The sequence below is a fragment of the Engraulis encrasicolus genome, chromosome 1 (assembly GCF_034702125.1).
Source record: "Engraulis encrasicolus isolate BLACKSEA-1 chromosome 1, IST_EnEncr_1.0, whole genome shotgun sequence".
Lineage (NCBI taxonomy): Eukaryota > Metazoa > Chordata > Actinopteri > Clupeiformes > Engraulidae > Engraulis > Engraulis encrasicolus.
This window is the reverse complement of record NC_085857.1, coordinates 23991728-24015736: the sequence shown is the minus strand read 5'-3', so window position 1 is coordinate 24015736 and position 24009 is coordinate 23991728. Positions and strand designations below refer to the sequence as shown.

The 24009-nt window shown below is 43.5% G+C and overlaps 1 protein-coding gene across 1 annotated transcript in view; it reads left to right on the top strand.

Moving 5' to 3' along the window:
* The first annotated feature begins 3762 nt into the window (after positions 1-3762).
* Positions 3763-24009, top strand: part of nomo (nodal modulator) — a 97928-nt gene continuing 77681 nt past the window's right edge. Inside the window, exons 1-4 of the mRNA XM_063208060.1 lie at positions 3763-3927; positions 6964-7282; positions 14781-14929; positions 21708-21863. Of these exons, the coding sequence (XP_063064130.1) occupies positions 3906-3927; positions 6964-7282; positions 14781-14929; positions 21708-21863 (646 nt within the window). The 5' untranslated portion in view covers positions 3763-3905. The remainder of the gene's footprint in view (positions 3928-6963; positions 7283-14780; positions 14930-21707; positions 21864-24009) is intronic.

Here is a 24009-nt window from a genome sequence, read left to right as displayed (position 1 = left end):
CGCTGAAGGTGAAGTTTCACGCACAAGATGTTAAATTAAGAATATTAGATATTCTGAATGTTGTGCAGAGTCCATGTTATACTCTTCCTATCACCAAAATCACCAAGTCTTAATCAGTTACTAAAGGCTGTCGGTAATGTCATAGCAATGCTGTTATGATATAGTTAAGTCTTTTCAGCAATGAATGAACTCTACCGCCGGCGGGCCCATCTGTGCAAAGAGGCTGCGTAAATACACAGTGATTTTCACACTTTTCTAAGATGTGTGGAAAACTGACAGGTTGTGTTCTCGTTCAGTTTTTACACACAACACACAGTAAATGTTGCGGTGTTAATTCAACACTTAAAGAGTTCATTTAAGTCCAAATGATGCCAAATAAACTCTTTAAGTGTTGAATGAGCACTGCAGAATTTACTGTGCATCCAGTCGGGTGAGGTTGAAGATGAAGAGTATGTTGTCTTTGCATTTCATTTCTTGACTGTTATTAAATTTACATTGACCATACCCTGCCTTAGGGCACTGGGTTACTATGCCGGCGACCCAGGATCGATACCGGCCCGGGTCATTTGCCGATCCCTCCATGTCTCTCTCTCCCCACTCATTTCCTGTCTATCCTTAGCTGTCAGGTCAAGAATAAAGACGAAAATATTTTAAAAAAGAAAAGAATTTACATTGACCAGGATTATTTCATTGCTGTCAGGATGACATGTCGTCCCCCCTCGTCCTCCCCTATATCTGCACCCTGGCTGCTCACACCTTCTCAACACTCTCCGAGTCCCGACATCGTTGTCCTAGGCTATTTTCTCTGACTCTTTGTCATCTAACTCCACGATCTTAATTATGTTTGCGGCCAGCTCTTGCCAATCATGATAGTGACCACTAAAACAGCTTGGCAAATCTTTCAACCTATCAATAAATCAGTTTGGAATTGATAGCGGCAGGTAAAGTAATTGCATGGTGCCTGCCTACCGTACATCGTATCATTGTCAGGGTTGCTTTTTTTAAAATGTCTTGATTGACACGTTTGTGGCCACGGACAAGGGACGGAATATTAGACTATGTTGTTGCGGGTTCAGGGGGTTGTACCCCAGGAAAATGTTAAGATACTGTTATTATTATTTTTCTTCCCTGTTTCCTTTCATTTACATTTGTTAAGTTTGTGAAGCACATTGAGTTGCACCTGTGTATGAAATGCGCTATATAAAGAAAATTGCCTTGTCTTGCCTATTAAAGTGCAATATATTAACACAATCAATATGTGAATTCAAATATGTAGGCTTGGGCTTCAGGGCCCCCTCAGCTATTGGGCCCCTGGGCCTGGGCCTGGTAGGCCCGTGCAGTAATCAGTCCATGGGATGGATGAAACACATACCCTCTGTCCACTTCCAGCGTGTCGCTGTCATAGTAGGCTGGGTTGAGAACCCCCTCATTGTTGTGGTAAAAAGACATTGGACGTCACGGGTATCACCTCAGGCTCATTCACGGATGAGAGGTTTTCCTCAGCAGCCCTCGTCTTCTGTAGTGAACAAATGTGGAAAAAAAATGTTAATGATGGCTTGCAGTGTGTGTTTTGTTCTTAATTGCACCTGCTCACATTTGAAATAATCACACATCTCATTTGAAAGTAGGCTATCACACGTGACATCACTATGTCACCAAAATTAATTACACATGAATCACTATTCTTGTGATGGAGTGACCCTCACCGGTTGTAGGTGTGTTACAGCCCCAGTTTGGTAGGCCCAGGGTCGAGTTCCTGTGTGGCAATTGTACTCCCCTTTGCTACTTTATGAGTACTTTCACTTAGTAACACATATACTATGATGATACATAAAGGGACTTACAAAAGAGGACAACAGTTTAACACGTTAAGAAGACACAATATTATCGTTACCAGAGGAGCAATGACCAAGTCGTAGCGCATTACTAAAGCCCCCATGTTATGTGATTATAGTAGTGTAGTAGGTAGTTCACTGGTAGAACGGTGTGCATTATGGGGCTACAAATGTGTGATAGAATAGGCCTACAGAGCAAGACACTTAAACAAATGAACACACAGATTGACCCATGCTGCCTGTCCGACTTCACAATCTGTGGACTTTTGACAGGATGAGGAAATGCCAGGACTCTGGAATTCGATACCCCCCCTCTCAAGATCTGTGGGGACACTTCATTGAGAAACAGTCCTACTCTTAATACATCTTTCATGGTAGACTTATTGTGTGACGACGCGCAGCGTAAAACAAAGGCAAAGGTAAAACTATCTCCTCGACGGTAAGGGCCATTTGTTTGCCATTCTTGTTTGCCATTTCTGTTTTTCTTTCCAAATTAACTTCCTGGATACTTGCAGAAAACAGATCTGGCAGGCAATGAAAGTAAGATAACTTAGGCTATCTCAAACATTCAATTCAAGGCATGAACCCACAACTCTGAAGTTAGATTAAAAGTCTTAGAATAGTTTTTTTTTATGTGTGAATTATACCACATCGTTATTTCAGCGTATGTAGACCCCTATTGAACACTTTTTTTGCCAGCAGTTTATGTGATCATGTTCCAGAGCTACAATGTCCTCAAAAATGCACTTGAGAGGTTTTGACTGGATAGATGATTGCTCTTTGGGGACATTTGATACCGTGTCACATGAACTTCACCATGGATCAAGTGTCTTATTTCCAAGCAGCAGGATATTGACTAGTGCAGGACAAAGACAAACTATTTCCATCCAAGACAAACTTTTTAATAATAATAATAACAACAACAGCAACACCAATAATAGGCCTAATAATAATAATAATAATAATAATAATAATAATAATAGGGCCTAATAATAATAGAACAGAAGAACATAGACAGTAATTGAATAACATTAGGCTATATGGGTTAAAATAATAGCCATTTCACCTCTAGCCTATTCAAATATATTTGAAGATGAATGAATAAGATAAGATTAAAAGAAAAGCCTGTCTGACAAAACAGAAATGCTCGATAACAAAAAATATGAACTCACCGTTTACAATAGGTCTGTGAATGACCACGAATCCATTAAGTATGTTGCTCTTAAGTTTATAATCCAGGCTAGTCCCCCGAACTTTGTCCCTTTTGAATAGGCTGCTATCTGGAGTCTGCGGCGGAGCGCGTACTACCGAGCGGTCTCTGGATTGAGCGCGTCTATTCCAGCTTTCCCAGACAACAGGAGTTTTACCATCGAGAGCAACAGGTTATTTGTTTAAGCAAACGTGAGCGTCACTGGCGAGTGAAGACATCCTTGTGTCGCCTGCTGGAAAATCTTAAATGATTAACTCTGTGCTGGTGCTGCATCACGTCAAAGGAGGCTGTGTCAATTAGACAGGTCTAATAATTATTAACACGCTCACTGGCAACACTCCAGTCTTTTAGCCTAGAGTTAATTTATAGGCCTATCACGATTAGCGGAAAAAAGTAGGCTAAAACAAACAGCCTGATGAATAAAGCTAATTTGTGAATAGCCTACCTTTTCGGGAAGCATGCAGTAGGTATGGGCTTTAAATTATTCAAACGAAAGACACACCGCAGTCCTTTATTATTTTGAAAGAAGAAGCTGTAGCGCTGGTGGTATCATCGCTGAAATGCAGGTCTTCATGCTTTAAAAGGTTGGAAGAAGATGCGGTCTGCAACATGATGGAACGTTATTGAAGTTGTCAAATCAGAAGCAGTCTTCTCTTCTCAGCGAATCCAGGAAGTGCCGCTGTTGAACAACACAGGACACCAGCAGCAGCAGCGGCGGCTGGTAGTTTTAGACAGGGGAGACGTCTGCTTCGGAGCAAACTCAAACACAAAGTTTTCAATGAAGTACTTTTAGGCAAAGCCTTGCCGGAACACGAGGAACGGATAACAAGTTCGTGTTTTCTTTCTGCGGAGATGCTGTGATGGACGACGCAGTCGACGCAGGTAACAACAACGGATTGATCAATGGTTATTTTGTAGCTAATACTAGCAATAACTCAATTTAGAGACGACAACCTAGCAGTTGCTAACCAGATAGCAAAATACCTCCACTAGTGCCCAACGTACTATAGAGTGTTACAGTGTACCTAAACTACATGTAAGATTATCGCGAACTTTTAAAAGTCGTAATGTATAGTTATGCTTTCTAGTGGTCATTAAAACGGGCACATTAAAATGAGGTTTGATGTTGTCATTGGTTACTTTGAAGTCATTGTTGTTGACGTTGTTGTCGCTGTTTTGCAAGACAACCTACATGATGTTTCCCAAAATTTAAGTATCCTACATAGGCCTACAGTAAACAAACCGATAGGTAATTAGTTCGTTATAATTGGGTAGTTGTCAAATTGACAGTGCAGTCTATGGACTGCTTGTATATATTACATCCCATAGCAGTTGGTAGACTGTCGTTAATAAAGGTCGGAGTTCTTGTAATTATTTCATTAAAAAAAAAGATTGTCTTCTACTATCACATCCTCAACTAAACATGTAGCCAAGACAGTAGTTCTATCTAGACCAACATAGCAGTCAAGAGGTGCTATACATCCAAGGTGTGTGGTGTTTGGTGGTGGTGGACAGGACTTATCCAAGGTGTGGCTTTCAACCCTAAATCTTGTGAAATGAATGTAGGCTACTAGCACTGGTATCAAACATTCACGCATCCAGGGTTCATTCATTACATTGGCACAGTACCGGTATTCAGTACATTCACTGAAATAGTGGTGCTGTGCTGCTGAAGTGAATATATTCCTTGGTGTGGTGTGGACAAGTTTGGACATGTCATGCTGTGTGCTTTGTTGTTATTTGTTGTATTGCCTTGTTGAGCATGGGATATTATACATGATAATGTTGACTCTGGTCTGCTGACAATTAAGCTGACTTTGACATTTGTTGACACTTATCCTGTCCTCTTTCGCATACACCCACCCACTGACAACAGTCATAAGCTTATGTTTTGAAGATTGAGGACTGAGTATGATAATGTCCTGTTGACTGATGGATTGATTGATCTCGAGCTTTGCTGGACCAGCTATTGACAATTAATATGACTGACATTTATTGACACTTTGGTAACACTTTATAATAAGTACCCCTTTTTAACCATAAGTTAAGCCTTAGTTAAGCCTTATTTTAACATTATTTAACCCTTAGTGAATCACGAGTTAGTCATTATGTAAGTATTATTTCTCATTTCTTAATCATTAACTACTACCGTTAGTAAATGGTTTGTGTGTGCTGATGTAACTGTTCGCTAAGCAAAGTTAAGCCTTAGTCAAGCCTTATTTTAACATTAGTTAACCCTTAGTGAATCACAAGTTAGTCATTATGAATTTATTGGTAATTATTACATACTGTTGTTAATTAATGATTCGTTTATGGTGATTGAACTTTCTGCTAATCATTAGTAATCCATCATTATAACAAATGACTTGTTAAGCATTGCTTAAGCATTATCAAGGATTTATATCCCATTACTTAAGTATATCTGGGGAACTGTTCTAAAGTGAAAACCTGTTAAGGCTTTACAACACATTAACAAATTACTTGTTAAGCATTGCTTAAGCATTATCAAGGATGTATAACCCATTACTTAAGTATATCTGGGGAACTGTTCTAAAGTGAAAACCTGTTAAGGCTTTACAACACATTAACAAATTACTTGTTAAGCATTGCTTATGGATTATCAAGGAATTACAACTCATTGCTTGAGGCAGTGGTAGCTCAGATGGTAGAGAAGCCGTACAGCAACCCAAAGATTTCAGGTTCGAGCCCCGCTCGGCCTGTCTCCATCGTTGTGTCTTTGAGCAAGACACTTAACCCCAAGTTTCTCCTGGTGGCAGGGTGGTACCCTGCGTGGCAGCCACGGTCACCGCTGTGTGAATGTGAGGGTGAATGTGAGGCATACCACACATACACATAGTCTATTTACCATTACTGAAGCATATCTGGGGAACTGTTCTAAAGCGAAAACCTGTTAAGGCTTTACAACACATTAACAAATGACTTGTTAAGGATTGCTTAAGCATTATCAAGGATTTATAACCCATTACTTAAGTATATCTGGAGAACTGTTCTAAAGTGAGAACCTGTTAAGGCTTTACAACACATTAACAGATGACTTGTTAAGCATTGCTTATGGATTATTAAGGAGTTGCAACACTTTATTATCGAGTCATTTGTTAATGTCCAGAAACATCCACGAGGGGCAGTCACATGAGCCTCAACTTACTGTTTGCCATGTTACCAGTCATCACACACTAACCATTACAAAAGGGTTAATTAAGATTTCATTGATGCTAAAGCAAGAGTTTACAAACCATTACCATACATGCCTAATAGTACTTGTTAATTGTTAGGTGTTGGTAGACAACAAAGAGATAATATTTTTTTTTCAGAAATAAAGGAGGGTTATCTGACATTTTAATGATGGTTTACTAATGATTAGCAGAAAGTTCAATCACCATAAACAAATACTTAATTAACAGTATGTGATAATTACCAAGAAATACATAATGACTAACTTGTGATTCACTAAGGGTTAACTAATGTTAAAATAAGGCTTGAATAAGGCTTAACTTTGCTTAGCGAACAGTTACATCAGCACACACAAGACATTTACTAACTGTAATACTTAATGATTAAGAAATGAGAAATAATACATAATGACTAACTATTGATTCACTAAGGGTTAACTAATGTTAAAATAAGGCTTAACCACGGCTTAACTTATGCTTAACAAGGGGTACTTATTATAAAGTGTTACCGACACTTTGTCCTTTCCAATTTTTCATCTCCCCCCCACCTTACTAGCCATATTTTTAAAGAATGAGAATTGAGTATATGACAATGTTCTATATCGTTTTGGATGGATTGATTGAGAGCTCTGCTCAGAGCCCGTTGGCAATAAAGCTGACTTTTATAGATTTTTTTTATCCTTTGCTCTTGATTGGTTGATTGATTGATTGATTGATTGCTTGACAGTCTTCCTGCCGGACCGGCGGGGCGGTCCACCACCGGTGAGCAACCCCCTGCTGGACCAGCTGCCCAGCTACCAGTCGCTGCTCTACCGCCGCAAGTCGTCCAGCGCGACCCGCGGCGGTGGTGGTGGTGGTGGTGGTGCCGGTGCTGGCGGAGCGGGAGGAGGCGGCGCCAAGAGGAGGAACAGCAGCCTGCGCGAGCGCTTCGGGTCGCTGGGGAAATGGACCACGGGGCGGTCGGCAGAGAGCAAGCAGAAGGCTGACACCCTGCAGCGGCCGGTCAGGGAGCAGCCCAAGACCATGGAGGAGAAGCGCCTGGACAGGTGAGATTTAGTTGGATTGATTCCTTAAGTAGTCTAGTCCAGTGGTTCCCTACTTTTTTCTTTGGTGACCCATATTTTACCATTCTAAACAGTGGCGGAACAATTGCACACATGGCCCCTGGGCAAGACACTTATAGGGCCCCCTATACAGTTTGTCAAGCTCACAATAGGGCCCCCACCACCAATACGGGAGGGCCCTGGGCCCAGGGGCAAGTGCCCTGCTCCCCCTCCCTATTAGCTCCGCCCTGATTCTAAGCTTTGGTGACCCAACATTTATTCAACATGTATACGTATGGTATTGAAATTAAACCCCTTAAAATCAAGAGGGCTTCGCGGGCTTCCCTCCGAGGATCTTTGGTGACCTATAGGGTGAGAACCACTGGTCTACTCTGTCTGTTTGCCCCGCACTCTCTGTCTGTCCATGTGTCTGTCTGTGTGTCCGTCTGTCCATCCATCCGTGGATTGTCTGGACTGTTGAGATTTGTTTTTTGATGGCTTCTTTAGTGTGGTTTAATTAGTCTTTGTTCTGTGTCTGTCTGTCTGGCTGTCCACCTGTCCATCCATCCAGAGCAGTGTTAATATTGTCAGCTTTTTATTTAGTAATAGTCTTAGTCACAATGACGAAAATCAATTTTAGTCTTAGTCCTATTTTAGTCATTGCCTTCCCAATTTAGACATGGTTGACAAAATTAACACAGATCCAGAGTCAGTCTAATAGGCTAGTTGTTCAGGGACTCTTTTTTCCATAAAAAGAGTAGTCCGATGTCTGATGTTGGAAATGGTGTAGTCGGTCAGATAATATTGTGTTATGAGAGTAGAGTCCAGAGGATGGTCAGGGAGAAGCATGTGTACCGTTAAGATTTATGTGCCAGCTTCTTGGTGACATTTTATCGGTATCTGTTTGTCTGACTGGCTGACTGTACATCCAGTCAGTCATTACTAGGCCAATTTTATTAGTCTTTTTTGTCTGACCTTCCACACGTCTATGGTGTGTGGGCTGGTGAGTGAGTCAGTCTGCTAGTCGGTCAGACAGACAGATAGTCTTTTTGTTTCAGTTTCATTGCTTCTTTAGTTGCCCTATAACTTAATGTTTCTGTCGGTCACTCTTCTCTTTCTGTCCATCTAACATTGCGACGCATAGGCCGATGGGTCAGTCTAATAGGCTGGTCGGTTAGAGTCATTTTGTTTCATAACTTCTTCAGTACAATTTTACATCCTTCCATCCTTCCATCCTTCCATCCTTCCATCCATCCTGTTGGGTTGGACGAGTCATGAGTGAAATAATGATAACAAGCCAGTCAGACGTTTGTTTTGGTTTCTCCAGGATACCAAGAGAAGGACCCTCAATGTTTTCTTTCAAATCTAATTTAGCTTAGATTGTCCTCTTTTAGCTGAAGAAGATGATGTCTGAAGGTGAGACAGTGCTCACAATTGTTCACTGTGGAATACACTTCATTGTTTTGTTGTTGCCTAGGCTAGTACTCCTTAACATTTTTGTTTTGCTGAGGAAGGGAGGACGAACGGAACAGTGATGACCCAGCTTGTGTAATGTCCACAAATGAAATGAGCTCTCCATTGTTTGTGTCTTTTTTAAACTCTGTCGTGTCTGGAGTGTAGAGGCCTTTTTCTGTTAAAGCTTCCAGCTTCTAGTTGCTCATACCTGTATTTTGACACACTTCTGCCATACAGACGTATGTGTTTTATTCATTGTGTTTTACTCTAGTTGTACTCGAAGTACAATAGTGGGGTGGCAGGTTTACATTTCTGATTTGGCCTGACTACAACAATCCCTACCAATGAGGTCTCCAGAAGTAACAATCCCTAGTACGTAATCCAGCCCACCTCATATCAGAACTGATTGGATTATTGAGATGAGAGGTGCTTCAATCTAATCTCATGTGGCATATACACCTATGAGTTATTGTATTTTAATCAGTTGAACTATTTCTTTAATTGATGCAATTGTTTATTTGAACATTGACTGCCTCATACTGTGTTATACCAATACATATGGTTTGAGGAAGCTAATGATTTTGTTCACAGTCTGCCGTATGCGGTGCTGACATTTACACACTTTCAGACGTGCAGACTAGAGACATGAAACATTTTCAGACAGGCTTGAATTCTGAGGAAGAAACAGTTGAACGAAATCAACTGCTTGATGAGCAGAGGAAGAGAAGAGGTTACAAACAGCTCTACCACATCAATAGCTTGCGTGAGGAATAGGGGCAAGGGGGAGTTGCATTCATCTTGTGTGTGTGTGTGTGTTCTATGTGGGTCTGGAAACTTATGGTTGCGTGAAACTGCGCAACCTGCATTTTGCAGGAAAGCCACTTTGACTTGGATGCAAAATGAGTCGGCACTGTTTTTTCATCAGGGGTCTTTGTGTGCGTGCGTGCGTACACACTGCAGCCTCTCCACTGCAGCTCAATCAATGGCTTTGTTTCATCAAAGAAGTGTTTTGTGCACGTTTAACATTGGGCTCCTGCCACAGGAAATATGTATGCCGTGATTCATCGCTTTTAGTTGGAGGACTGGTGACTGAAATGAATTATGTCATTGTCACACACACACACACACACACACACACACACACACACACACACACACACACACACACACACACACACACACACACACACACACACACACACACACACACACACACACACACACACACACACACAGCAGCCATTTGCATTTAGGACAAAGAGGTACCCTTTCTTCCTGTGATGTCCTACTAAGCTCGTGGTCAGATCTTGCTCTGGGAGAAGTTTGCAGTGACCTGATCAAGAGGCATATGTGAAACGTTTCTGTATACTACTGAACAGAGCTACAACCAATCATATGACCGCTTTTCGATGACGTATGCTTTCCATTTGTGTTTCATGGGTGCCAGACTACTCGGGCAAAGAAACATCTGAAAATCAAGGGTGCATTTCTTGAAACCAAAGTTGCTTACTACATTAGCTACTTTGTTGTTTTCAATGCATTTTCCCATTGGCAACTACCGAAGTTGCTAACAGGCTAACAACTTCTCTTTGGAGAAATGCACCCCAGCATTGGAAACTAGCCAAGACTATGCACCAGCCACACCAACCAACCAACCAACGACCAACATGCGACCCCTATAATGTGTGTTGCATAGCATCTGAACTGGCATAATGGGCTCAATGTTAAGATTGATGTAGGTCAATGCATTGCATTTGTGTTCACCACATTCCTCATACAAAGGAACCACTGGGATTTGAGATCTGCAATCCACATTTTAAGCAGACCCAGGCACACTGAGAGAGGCCCACCCTATGAGTCATGTGTGTTGTGTACCATCTTAAAGGGTTATGCCACTATTTTGGGGCTTAATACAGTTAAAAGTGTTGGCTGGGGTTTATAAAGGTGGTAAAGTGTCTTATTTTTCATGTTAAGCGTTGTCTTGTTTTAAGACAAGTTAAAAGAGGGAATATGTCGCTAAGCTAGTGAAAGTCAATGGATCCGTGTAGCATGCTACATGGATCCATTGACTTTCACTAGCTTAGCGACATTTTCCCTCTTTTAACTTGTCTTAAAACAAGACAACGCTTAACATGAAAAATAAGACACTTTACCACCTTTATATTCCCCAGCCAACGATTTTAACTGTATTAAGCCCCAAAATAGTGGCATACTCCTTTAATAGGCCCGATCTTAAGATGATTTTGTAGGCTAATGCGTTGCAAATGTCTTCACGGGTGCCTTGATTTTTTCATGCAAAGGAACTGCGGGGACCTGAGGTCTACAATAATTTCTCTACAGCAGGGGTGGGGGAACCTATGTCTCGAGGGCCATTTGCGGCCCTTGAAGCCGTTTTATCTGGCCCCCGACATAATTTTAATGTTATGCAGCTTCACATGAAATATGGCATATTTTGTAAAGGAATCTTAGAAGGGATCTACAGAAGGTGGGTTCTGTTGTAAAGGTGGCTGCCTTCAATATTAGGCCTAAAGTGCAGGGGGAAATCCTGGGTTGTGTTCATACTACGGCCCTTGAAGGATTTTATGGCCCTTGGAGCCATTTGAAGTGGCCCTTCGAATGAAAAAGGTTCCCCACCCCTGCTCTACAGTGTCCCGGCCACAGGCATTACATAATGAGCGGACACAGGCATGCACTACATTACACTACACTTAGCTGACACTTTTATCCAAAGTGCCTTTTATATTACATTGCATATGTCTTGCATTGCATTGCATTTGACTTTGCATTTACTTGAAGTGCAGGGTATTGGTTACTGTCCCTGTGGGGTTAGATGCCTTGCTCAATGGTACCTCACCTTTACTGAGAGGGAGTTGAAGTGTGGGATTTGAACCAGCTTCCCTCTGATCTACAGCCCACCTCCTTAACCGCTGGGCCACGGCAGGCAAACAAAGAGGCAAACCTAATGAGTTGTGTACCATCTGTAAAAGAGAATAATAGACTCGAGGTCCAAAATCTATACAGTGTCCCAGGCATTACTGCATGCACAGGACGGGCACAGGCAAGAAGAGTTAGAGAGACCCACCCCACCCCCATGAGATGTGTGTGCTGTATAGTATCTGAAATGGAGTAATATGCTCAAACTTGAGATTATGTACACCAAATGCAATGCATTAGTTTTCACTGGATTCCTCACATGCTAAGTAACCACTTGGACTTGAGATTTGAAATCGATACACAGCGCTAGTATTATTCAGATTTGGCAGAGTTTGTTAAGAGCAAAACATACTATGGGTCTACAAGCCTAGCCTTTTTGTATTGAAAATTCAGGGCAGCTCAGGATCAGTGTTGCCAGATTTTCTACGACAAATAAGCGGCCGAAGTCCTAAAAACAAGCCCAAAAGAAGCGACTGACGGGCGTTGTGAAAACAAGCCCAAAAGAAGCGACCAAAGGGGTGGGTCGTCACGCCTGCCTAGTCAGAGAAGACCTTACTCTTTGCGGGGGTCTGCTTGGCAGCTAAAATCTCCAAAAGTGACCACAGAAAGTGAGAGTTAACAATGCTGTAGTAGGGTCACTTGTACGGAGTGAGAAAAAAAACGAGTTGCCATTGAGAAACACATTCAAATCACCGGCAGAGCAGGAGAAAACAGCAAGCCCAACCCTGAAAAGAACAAGCCCAAAAAAAACGCAACCCGCGACTTTTCAAAATTAAAAGCGACTGCTCAAAAAAAGAAGCCCAAGGTCGCTTATAATAAGCGGACTTGGCAACACTGCTCAGGATGTTCTTCTACAATCATCTGACCTTTTATATACAGTGTCCCAGCCAGGCATTGTAATTGGGGCACAGGCAAAACGGAGAGAGAGAGGGGCCCACCCGCCCCCGGGAGATGTGTGCTGCCGAGTATTAGCATCTGCAATGGAACAATAAGGCTCACTCCATTTGAATGCTGTTCTTCTGCCAGCACCGACCGCTTACATTTTCCTACACACCCCTACCATACTGGCAAACTTTGCCTCTGCTCAGTCGGCAAAAGCTTAGCTTGTAGTACTGCTGTGTGTGTGTGTGTGTGTGTGTGTGTGTGTGTGTGTGTGTGTGTGTGTGTGCATGCGTGCATGCACGTTTGTGTTGGTGTGATTGCGTGTGTGTGTGTGTGCGTGTGTGCGTGTGTGCGTATGTGTGTGTGTGTGTGTGTGTGTGTTTGTGTGTGTGTGTGTGTGTGTGTGTGTCTGTGTCTGTGTGCAGTTGTCTGGGTGTTTTTGTGTCTCTCTCTGTATACTGCAGTGTACTTTGCCTGTGTGGGTGTAAAGGTGGTGGCCTATTTCTGCATGACTGGTCATTCATGCATGGGGGTGTTTTTTGCATACAGTAAGCCTATGTCTGCTGCTGTAAGATGTTAGTTTGTTAGTCAGCTCATGTGTGTGTGTGTGTGTGTGTGTGTGTGTGTGTGTGTGTGTGTGTGTGTGTGTGTGTGTGTGTGTGTGTGTGTGTGTGTGTGTGTGTGTGTGTGTGTGTGTGAGGGCAGTCATGGGTGAGCGGTTAGGGCGTCAGACTTGCATCCCAGAGGTTGCCGGTTCGACTCCCGACCCGCCAGGTTGGTGGGGGGAGTAATCAACCAGTGCTCTCCCCCATCCTCCTCCATGACTGAGGTACCCTGAGCATGGTACCGTCCCACCGCACTGCTCCCCATGGGGCGCCACTGAGGGCTGCCCCCTTGCACGGGTGAGGCATAAATGCAATTTCGTTGTGTGCAGTGTGCACTTGTGTGCTGTCGAGTGCTGTGTCACAATGACAATGGGAGTTGGAGTTTCCCAATGGGCTTTCACCTTTCACTTTTGTGTGTCAACCATCCCTAATTTCCCGGGAAAATCCCTATTTTTGACTCATTTCCCAATTTCTTCCCGATTTGCATTTTTTCCCGGAAATATCCCGGATTTTTCACATTATCAAAAAACACAGTTGGTCCAGTAGGCTATTTATAGGCTACCCACGGCCCTGTCCGACGAGCCACACACCCTCTTGAAGAGAGAGACAGAGGGTCTTGCTTATCAAGCTACCTGCCAGAAGACGGTATGCCAGATACCAAGAATTGAAGTTCCTTGAAAATACGAGCGGTCAACCTTGAGCTCCGTAGTGCTTGTGCGCCCACTCTTTTCCTCAGAAACCGTCAGTTCATGCAACGCATAAAACAGCCTCGTAACAGCGACCAAGCACCAAGTTTTGCACGAACAGACAACTTGTGCGACAAAACAACAAGAAGAAACTCATTGCGCTCATTTCATTGTTTTGTGTTCATTGCATTGTTTCTCCACTGTAAAACGTGTGCTGAGGGATTTTAGACAGGATCTGTCTTTGCACACGCGCTGTTGTGAAAAGCAGAGTAGAACGCACCGTCCGATCTGTCTCTGTCATCCCATTGACTGTCAAAATTTGGCCTTTAGAAATTTTCCCGGATTTTGGCTTACAATAGGCCTATGGGGAATTTTCTATACATATTTCGAAGTTGACAGGTATGGTGTGTGTGTGTGTGTGTGTGTGTGTGTTCCTCCCACCTGACGTCTGAAGCAAAAAAAAACCATAATTGACCTGCTTACACCTTTGTATACATCCGTTCGTTCATCTATCCATCCTTCCATCCATCTGAAACATCTACACACCTGTGTCTGTGTCTATCCAGAATAGCAATGGGGTGCGCCAATGTCTTTTTCTGAGCGTTTCGCTAGGTGCGTAATTCCAAAAACAGTATGGCAAAAATCAAGAAAGGAGTCGCGCACAAGAGCTGAATGCAAAATTGAAACTGTATTAAACAAAGCTGAACAAAGTTAATTAATCCGACAGATAAGGGACAAGCATTTCGGGTCTAGCCCATCATCAGTGTTCCCAGTTTGTGTTCATCCATCCACAACCTTCATGTTAAGCTCTCTGCCCCCCCCTCATATAGGGACCAGCTTAGGGAGCAACCAACCATCTGCACATCCACATCTACACACCTGTGTCTGTGTCCATCCATCCCTGACAATTCTTGTTAACCTGTCGTTTCCCTCCAATAGGGACCAGCGTAGGGAACAGGACAGGAAGCTGGGCGGCTGGAGCCAGTGGCGGCGGAGCATGCGGCGCTCCCTGAGGCGCATGAGGGACGATGGCATGGACTGGTTGCGCAGCCTGGAGCTGTGGAGGGGCGAGATCCACGTCATCGAGGGTAAGTTGGCTTTAGGCTAGAGTAGACTTGATAAAAAAAAACATCTGCTAAAATGCAGTGGTGCAGATCCACGTCATCAACGGTAAGGTATAAGGAAGGAACGCACACAGCGGTGTTGCCTGCAGGGAACGGTTGAGTTGTGTTATAAGCCTCCAGCGTTGGTCATTTGTTAGTCCCGGTGAGTGGAATATTAGCTGGCATCAGAGAGTTATCGATTGGAACTGTGGAGGTTAAAGATGGACGATCGGCTAGCCGAGATGGAAAAAGCATCTGCTTAATGTAATGGAAGTAATGCATTGGTGTAGTTATTGTGTAATAAACCTCATGGTTATCAGCCTGGCGCTGTGGAGGGGAGAGACCCACGTCTTCACGCTTTGGGTTGCTATTAGGCTAGTTGATTTGGATACGAGCATCTACTGTAATGTAATGTATTGTAACGTAATATGTAATGTAAGGCGCGCAGTGGTGCTTCCCATTGGGAATGTTGCAGTCAGGGTACAATAAGCCCAGGGCCGGAATAGGCGGGGCAAGTAGGACATTTGCCCCCGGGCCAAGGGCCCTCTTGTATTGGTGGTGGGGGCCCTATGACCTTGGCAGGCTGTATGGTGGGCCCTATCAGTGTTTTGCCCAGGGGCCCTGTGTGCAATTGTTCCGCCACAGGATAAGTCTCATGGTTATCAGCCTGGAGCTGTCTAAGGGTGCAATCCCTCAATCATCGAGGATAAGGACTAAGGAAGGGAACGCAGACGGTGGTGCTTCCTGTTTGGTGTAGGCCTCCAGTGTTTTCTTGGTTAAGATGAATGACTATCATGCTGTCATGGTTTCTTCCTGCTGGGAATGCTTGAGTTATGCGTTTGAGTTATGCTGAGATCACACACACATGCTTGCTTGCGCTAATGCACAATGTTCTTTGGTGGAGGAGGGGTCAGTGCGGCTCACAAGGCGCTATAGGAAAAGTGCAGCACCAGCCCTCATTTAAAAAAACAACAACTTTTTGACAGTGGTATGTCATTTACCACAGCTGACTAATCACAGATGTGGCTGTCATAATTAGACCTGTGGGGGGGGGGAGTGGGGGGTATTCATTTACAAGGGTCATGAAGGCATGAGTGTTGGAAGTTACGGTAGTGGTTGTCAGGCAAGGTCAGGTCTGTGATTATGAGTGGGGAAAATGCTTCTCCAAAAATGTGTTTTCATTAAGGTCTAAGAGACCAAGTGGTTGCCAAGCAACATGTGGGGGAGTATGGCTGGTACAGTACAAGCTGGCGCTCCATAAGGGCTCAAGTTACTCCCTTGATATCAAGAGTGCATTTCTCGAAACCATAGTTGCTAACTTCGTTAAGTTCGCAATGCAATTTCCCTTTGGCAACTACCCAAGTTGCTAACTGGCTAACAACTATGCTCTGTTTTCAGGTTTCCATAGAAGTGTAATGGAATGAATGGAATGTACATACACTTAAACCTTATAAACTGTCTATTATCATTCCCTCATCTAAATGTTTGATGTTATTTTCAGTGTTGTGTTGGGACAGCATGGTTAGGTCTGGGCTATTGTCTTAATGGCATGAGTGGATGTGGATGTAATTTCATGCATGCCCATCAGTGATGCGCGGGCTGACCCGAAAGCAGCGGGCGCTTGCAATTAACTGCGGTCGACCGCAGGCACGGGTTATGAAATATTATTTTTAATGAAATTCGGGTCGGGTGCGGTCGGTCAGGACCTTTGAAATGATGCCGAATTTTAAAGTAGGCTATAGGCTAGCCAATAGGCTATAGTTTACTTTAGCAGACAGGGACATTTTTTGCGAAATAGATCAAAGTTTATATGGCTGAATAACTACCATGGTGCCACGCGCTCTGCAGGAGACTTAATGAGGCTCCTCGGCCGAATATCTTTTGCGCGCAACTGGTGCAGCAGGTGCAACCATTGAGTGCATTTTGAAGAACACAGAGGGTGCTCTCTAAACAGTGCAGTGATGGATATAGCCTACATATTTTCTTATACAATTGCAATGGTTTCGCACTCATGTGTTGCTTACAGAGTTTGTTTTCATTTCCTGTGTCGTACCATGACTACGAGGCAATCCACTTGACGGCTGGCTCCGTCTGCTCACCAACCTACAGATTAATTTTCTCCATGTATCCAAACGACGATGTTACCGAAATAAACAGGTGACAGTCGGCAGTCGTCATTGCATGGCCTCGGTTCAAAAATCCAACATGTCCTGTTGAAATGCACAGCTGTCTTGTTCTTGACACAAATTCCTTTTTTAAGACCTTTATTGACGTGATTGTGCTTTGCCAATGACGCTAGGGTGTTCATAAAGACGCACGGCTACTATTTTCAAAGGCGGGTCGGGAAGCGGGCCGGGTCAATATTTTTCATGAATATTTCTTGCGGGTAGGGCAAGCGGGCGGACGAGGGAAAAAAGCGGTCGGGTGTGTCTTGTTTTTTCGTCGACCCGCGCATCACTGATGCCCATGCCATAGGTGACTACCACATTTTGTACTTGTGTTCAAGCATTTTATAAATTGGTTGCCATCAGTTCAGTAATCAGGATATTTTTACTTCCGCCAAGGAGGTTATGTTCTCGTTCGATCCGGATCCAGGATTTTTTTTGCGGTATAGGGCGAATTTTGACATTCCAGTTTCTAACTTCACAAAAACAAGGCAGAAAGACTTGAACATTTTTTGGGGGGTGTAACAGTCAAATGTCCTGTCGAACAGCTTCCTTGGTGGAGGTCTAACTTACACTCTCTGAGTGCATTTGTAGCTAGCAATGTAATACAAGTATGTTGAAATGTGCTCCTGGGAAACCCACTTCCCACTCTGGGAATCACTGGGAAAGAAACTGCCAGACCTGCCTGCTCGTGCTGCCACACCCATAGTAGTGCTCCGATGAGTTGTCTGGCTCTTGGCTCTCCACAGGCATGCCCCAGCACGATAAGCCATACAGAGTACAGTCACTCACCACATACTGACACTTGACACATAACAGGTTGTGGTTTCACTCATTCAGCAAAGCTGCTGGGTTCTTATGTGTTGACATTTAGGCCAGGTCGTATCAGTAAGCCGGCTTCCCCTCTGAGTTTTTTTATTGTATCTTATCAGTAATGGATTGTTATTGTAATTGATTGATTAGTAATTGTTTCATATTTACATAGTATATCCATATCCACCCCAAGCCACTAATATGTATTCCACTCTTTTTCTCTTTTTACTCTGAACTAGTACAAGGATGATGTAATGTATAGTTGTTAGCATGTGTGTATTAAGTCACAAAAACATTTTGTATCAGGTTTTCGTGGGAGATTAGAAATGGGGAAAAAATGAACAGATCAATATTTGATTGCAAATTAAATGTGATTCCAATACATTTTTATGCTTTCTTTATTTGCGATCAACATTTCCCTTTTTCACACATTTCTGGCAAGACAAACAAATCAGCTCTCTGCGGATATAAAGCATGCTTTAAATGGTAACACTTTATTTTAGGGATACATCTATTAGCACTAATACATACAATATTAATACCTGCATAAGTAACTTGTAAGGTATGGGTACTAAGCAAACGCTAAGGCCTACTAGGTCCTTACTAAGGTTAAATTGGTTATAAATCCCTTATTGTGCATGAACAAGACATTTGCGAATACATGCCTTACAAATGTTTGATTTTGCTTTGTACATGCCTTACAAGTTACTTATACATGCACATTGTACGTATTAGTGCTAATAGATGTATCCCTAAAATAAAGTGTTACCCTTTAAATTTCACATGTCCCATGCACATTTGAATACTCAAAGCCAGGGGCTCCGAACCATTTCCAACTGGGAGGCCCGCTTGAAATGTTCACAAATGTGCGGAGCCCACCTCTGACTCCATAAACAATACAACTCAAATAAATCGTCAACAGTAACACAGACACAAATATTACTTTATCAGAAAACGATTTCAAGGCTGGCCCACATGGAATATGGGTCAAAGACGTGCAAAGTGGCATTGTCATTCAGTGTAACGGATACCTTCTGCTGACTGTAACGGTAAAAAAAACATGATTTTTAAATTGTTTCCAGTGAATGGATGACAGCCGAGGCTTTCATGAATTCACTGGAAAAAAAATAAATAAAAAGAGTCATGTTTTTTACAGTTACAGTCAGCAGAAGTTATCCGTTACACTGAATGACAATATCATTTTGCACGTCTTTGACCCATATTCCTTCAGGGCCCACCAGTGGTCCCGGACCCACGGTTTGAGAATCACTGCTCAAAAGAGCCCCTCTAGCTGGTAACTGTTCTCTGTTGCCATGAGCACTCCCAGTGCCTGTACAAACACCGTGATGTGCATTGTGTTTAACTACAACGGCATGAGAGAATGAGCCCAACTGATGTGAACAAAATGAATGGAAAGTGGAGAGTGGAGAATGCACGCACGCACACCACACAAGAGCAGCTGCTGGCCCCAACAAGAAATGTAACTGAAAGGACATAAGAAAGTTGAACATGCAGTGTTTCTTTCCTCAAGCTCCTGTCTTTCACAATCTGAAGCATCAGGAGAGACCTTAACTCAAGCAGAGAATAGAGCTTCGCTGGAGGAAACTTGAGTATTTATTTGTAAAGGGTTAAGGCTGGCGACTTGCACCTTTACAAATAAAAATGCACAAATCAAATAAGGAAGATCGACACACTGATAAATGTTAACAATTTAAGTTTGTTTATTTTATCAGGGACCTTGTACAGTTTAAGTATAAATGTTGGCATTTCATGCATTGTACCAGACTGGCGAATTGCACCTTTACAAATAAAAATGTACAAATGAAATAAAAAAGATCGGCACACTGATGAATGTTAATTTTAAGTTTATTTTAGTTTAGTTTATTAGGGACCTTGTACAGTTGAAGCATAAATGTTGGCATATCATGCATCGTACCAGAATTAGCCTTTATTTACATCAGAGCTCCCTTGCAATTTACCAGCAGTTGTTTCATTGTTAATGAGTTTATCAGCGTTCCTCAGAATAGAAACTTAGCCAATGAACTTTATATTAAACTCTTAACTTAACCCGGTTTATTTACTCCGGAACCAGATTTGTAGTAATATAGGCCCAAGATGACAGGAATAGGGCCCAAAGGGAAAGTGTCAGACTTCTGTTGAGCTATGAACAGGGCCGGATTAATGCACAGGCCAGATATGGCTACAGTCTAGGGGCCCCCACCTGTCAGGGGGCCCCACTGGCCAAAAGTGAAAAATTGCAGAAGTGTGACAGGATGCAATATTGAAAAAATTATGTGTCATGTTGAGTAAAGTTGGTAGACATGTTAAACTGAATTCTTAGCTTGTTATTGTGACACTGCCTATGTAAATTGGTTACGAAATGTGTCTTCCGGGAGGCCCACAGCAACCTGTAGCCTAGGGGCCCCAGACCATCTTAATTCGGCCCTGTCTATGAAATGACACATTAGAAGACAGGAAAAGTGGTGGTTGAGCTTGGTGTTTTTTCCTTTTGTGAACTATCAGGGAGACGGTGGTTTGGCACGCAAAGCGTTTGGCTGGTCTTTTCTGTTGTTGGGTTGTATTTTCTCATGGCTGACTTTCTTCCCTTTATTTGTTTCTCTCTCTCTCTCTCTCTCTCTCTCTCTCTCTCTCTCTCTCTCTCTCTCTCTCTCTCTCTCTCTCTCTCTCTCTCTCTCTCTCTCTCTCGCTCTATTCTTCTTTCATTCTTTCTTTCTCAGTCTTTGGTTGTCATACTGCAGTAAAAGCAACTGAGCAATGGGGTAGTCTGAGTGTGGTGCAATACATCCAGTCAGCAAAGCCTCCTCTATCATCTCACTGTCTTTTATCTTCTATGTCTATCTTTCTATCTTCACGTCTGTCTACTTACTTCCACTTTGCTTTCTTTTCACCGTTAGGCTTTCATATTACTCTAAAAAGCATCTGAGAGATGGTGAAAGCAGACATCCAAATAATTTTACATTATACTCTGTCTCCTGTCCCCTGTCAGACATAGGGGTGTAAATAATAATCGAAATGTATCGATATGTCGCGATTAGGGATGTTAACCGGTAACCGGTTAACCGATAGTCGACCGGATCAACGTTAACCGGTTAAAATATTCTGCCACCGGTTAACCGGTTGTAGTAATAATAAAAATAATTATAGTGACAATTTCCTCCCAAAAAGCCCCCCAAAATTTGAATTTTGAGGTTTTAGTACGATAATTCAGCATTATCCATCTGACAACAGTGGCTGGACATGGCAGGTCCTGTCTGCGCAGCGAAAAAAAAAGGCTTATGTGGAAAAAAAACAAACAAAAAAAAACACCAGTGCTGTGCATATCAGGCACGCGAACGTTGTATAATTTAAGATTGCTGGTTAACCGGTTAACCACCGATTAATGAGTCACAGTAGCCGGTTAAGAGTTTTTTCAATTTTCGCCATCCCTAATCCCAATATAATCTGACGATTGAATCGAATCGCATCGTATCGTGGGGCATTCTTAAGTATCTAAAATAATCCAATCGCTGGCTCCTGCCCAATGCCCTAGCTCCATAACATAATAGAAGTGAAAAAGCCATTGGAAGTCGAATCCAATTGTATTGTATCGTATTGTGGGGCATTCCTAAGTATCGAAAATAATCGAATCGCATCGCATCGCATCGAATCATAAAATATCGATATTGAATCGTACCGTCATGGAGGCTGTGATTTGCACCCCTGGTCAGACAACACAAACACATCATGTCCTCTCTTTTTTTTTTCTTGACCTCTTGTCTCTTTAGGAATGTTCGGCACGGGGATCCTGTCCTACTTCTCCTTCCTGCGCTTCCTGGTGCTGCTGAACTTCGTCATGTTCCTGCTGATGTTCGGCTTCGTCATGCTGCCCATCGTGGTGGCGCCCAGCTACTCGGGCAACCTCACCTCTCTCTTCAGCAACAGTAGGTGGACGGCAGCACAGCACAATACAACACAGCACAACACAACACAATACAATACCAGAGAACACAGCACAACACAGTACACAATGCAATACAATACAAGACAATAAAAGAGAATACAAGACAACACAAGTCTCAGGCAACCTCACCTCTCTGTTCAGCAACAGTAGGTGGACGGCAGCACAGCACAGCACAGCACAGCGCAGCACAGCACAGCACAGCACAGCACAGCACAGCACAGCACAGCACAGCACAGCACAGCACAGCACAGCACAGCACAGCACAGCACAGCACAGCACAGCACAAGCTGACGATTTTTTTCCCAAAGCGATTTGCACTTATTTTTTCAAGTACAGGGTATTGGTTACAGTCCCTGGAGCAGTGTGGGGTTAGGTGCCTTGCTCTAGGGCAGTCATGGGTGAGCGGTTAGGGCGTCAGACTTGCATCCCAGAGGTTGCCGGTTCGACTCCCGACCCGCCAGGTTGATGGGGGGAGTAATCAACCAGTGCTCTCCCCCATCCTCCTCCATGACTGAGGTACCCTGAGCATGGTACCGTCCCACCGCACTGCTCCCCATGGGGCGCCACTGAGGGCTTCCCCCTTGCACGGGTGAGGCCTACATGCAATTTCGTTGTGTGCAGTGTTCACTTGTGTGCTGTGGAGTGCTGTGTCACAATGACAATGGGAGTTGGAGTTTCCCAATGGGCTTTCACTTTTTCCGCTTTCAAGGGCACCTCAGCCATGGAGTGTGGTAAGGGTGGGATTTGAACCTGCAATCCTCTGATCTAAAGCCCATCTCCTTACCCGCTAGGCCACGGCTGCCCCACAATGCAAGACGACGCTAGACAAGTCTCAGGCAACCTCACCTCTGTCTACACCAGGGGTGGACAATTATTTTGGCCCAAGGGTCCACATTGGATTTAGAATATTGACCGAAGGGCCAGATGTCACAGACATCTGAATAAGAAATAATAAGAAATAGTGTACGCTAACATAACTTGTCAGCAATGCCATTGCTGCACATTACAATGAAATCTATAAAGGTGTAGCCTATGTACGTCGTTAAATACCAATTATTTTAGGTCGCCATTTTAAGATTGTTGAGTGACTGTCTGAATTTCGATTTAAAGGCTCTGCTGGCCGCATGAAATGGCTCAGCGGGCCGCATGAAATGGCTCAGCGGGCCGCATGTGGCCCACGGGCCTGAGCTTGCCAACCTCTGGGCTACAGCACAGCACAGCACAGCACCCAGCTCTCTACTCCAACAAGTGCATCCATCCCTCTTCAGCCCACTTCTCTTCACTCAAACCACAGATCCATCCTTGCCACCACAAAGCTTTCTACTCAAAACATTCCATTCCATTCACTAAACACAAAAAAGCCCTCTACTCCCAACAGTACGCCCATCACTCCTCACTATGGCACACCTCTCTGTTAGCCTGGCGATGCCATGCTACATACTCCACCCAAAGATTTTGGCTCTGCACATAGTCTGGCGCAACCCTCCTAGCTCGGTTCGCTCACTGTTTAGCCCATCAGCAAACAGTTGAGAGTGGTGACGCAGAACTCACCCGGCAAGTCCGTTACTGATTGGTTAAGGTAACACTATTCACACTTTTGTTTTGCTATTTGTATGCTTTTGCGACACTATATCATGCTAATAAAGCACAATATGGGTTTTAATTTGAATTCGGAATTCCAATGAATTTAAATGGCAGAGTAAGATCAGACCATCTCCCACCCTCCACGGAGACGGATTCCTCTTAGCTTTCGCCAGACTGTTTGACGGAGTCAACAGTCGGCTTCTGCCCAGGCTACCTCTGTGTACCCCACACAGCCACCACACAGCTCTGTACACCAACATTACTTTCACAACTATTACTTCAATATTATATTCACAGAAAGTCCAACAGTAGGTTCATCATAGTGCCCCACCCAAAGAATCCTCCTAGCTCGTATCACACAATCCTCCTACTGTATCACACTACATTAATATCTACCGGTATTCATCTCACCCAAGGCTCTCCAGGGATATAAGATCCATCAGACCTCACCATACTCCCCATCTACTCTAACTGCAGATCCATCACATCTCACAGCATCTCGGGGTCTCTGGTTCTATCCATGTAAACAGAATTGAACATGG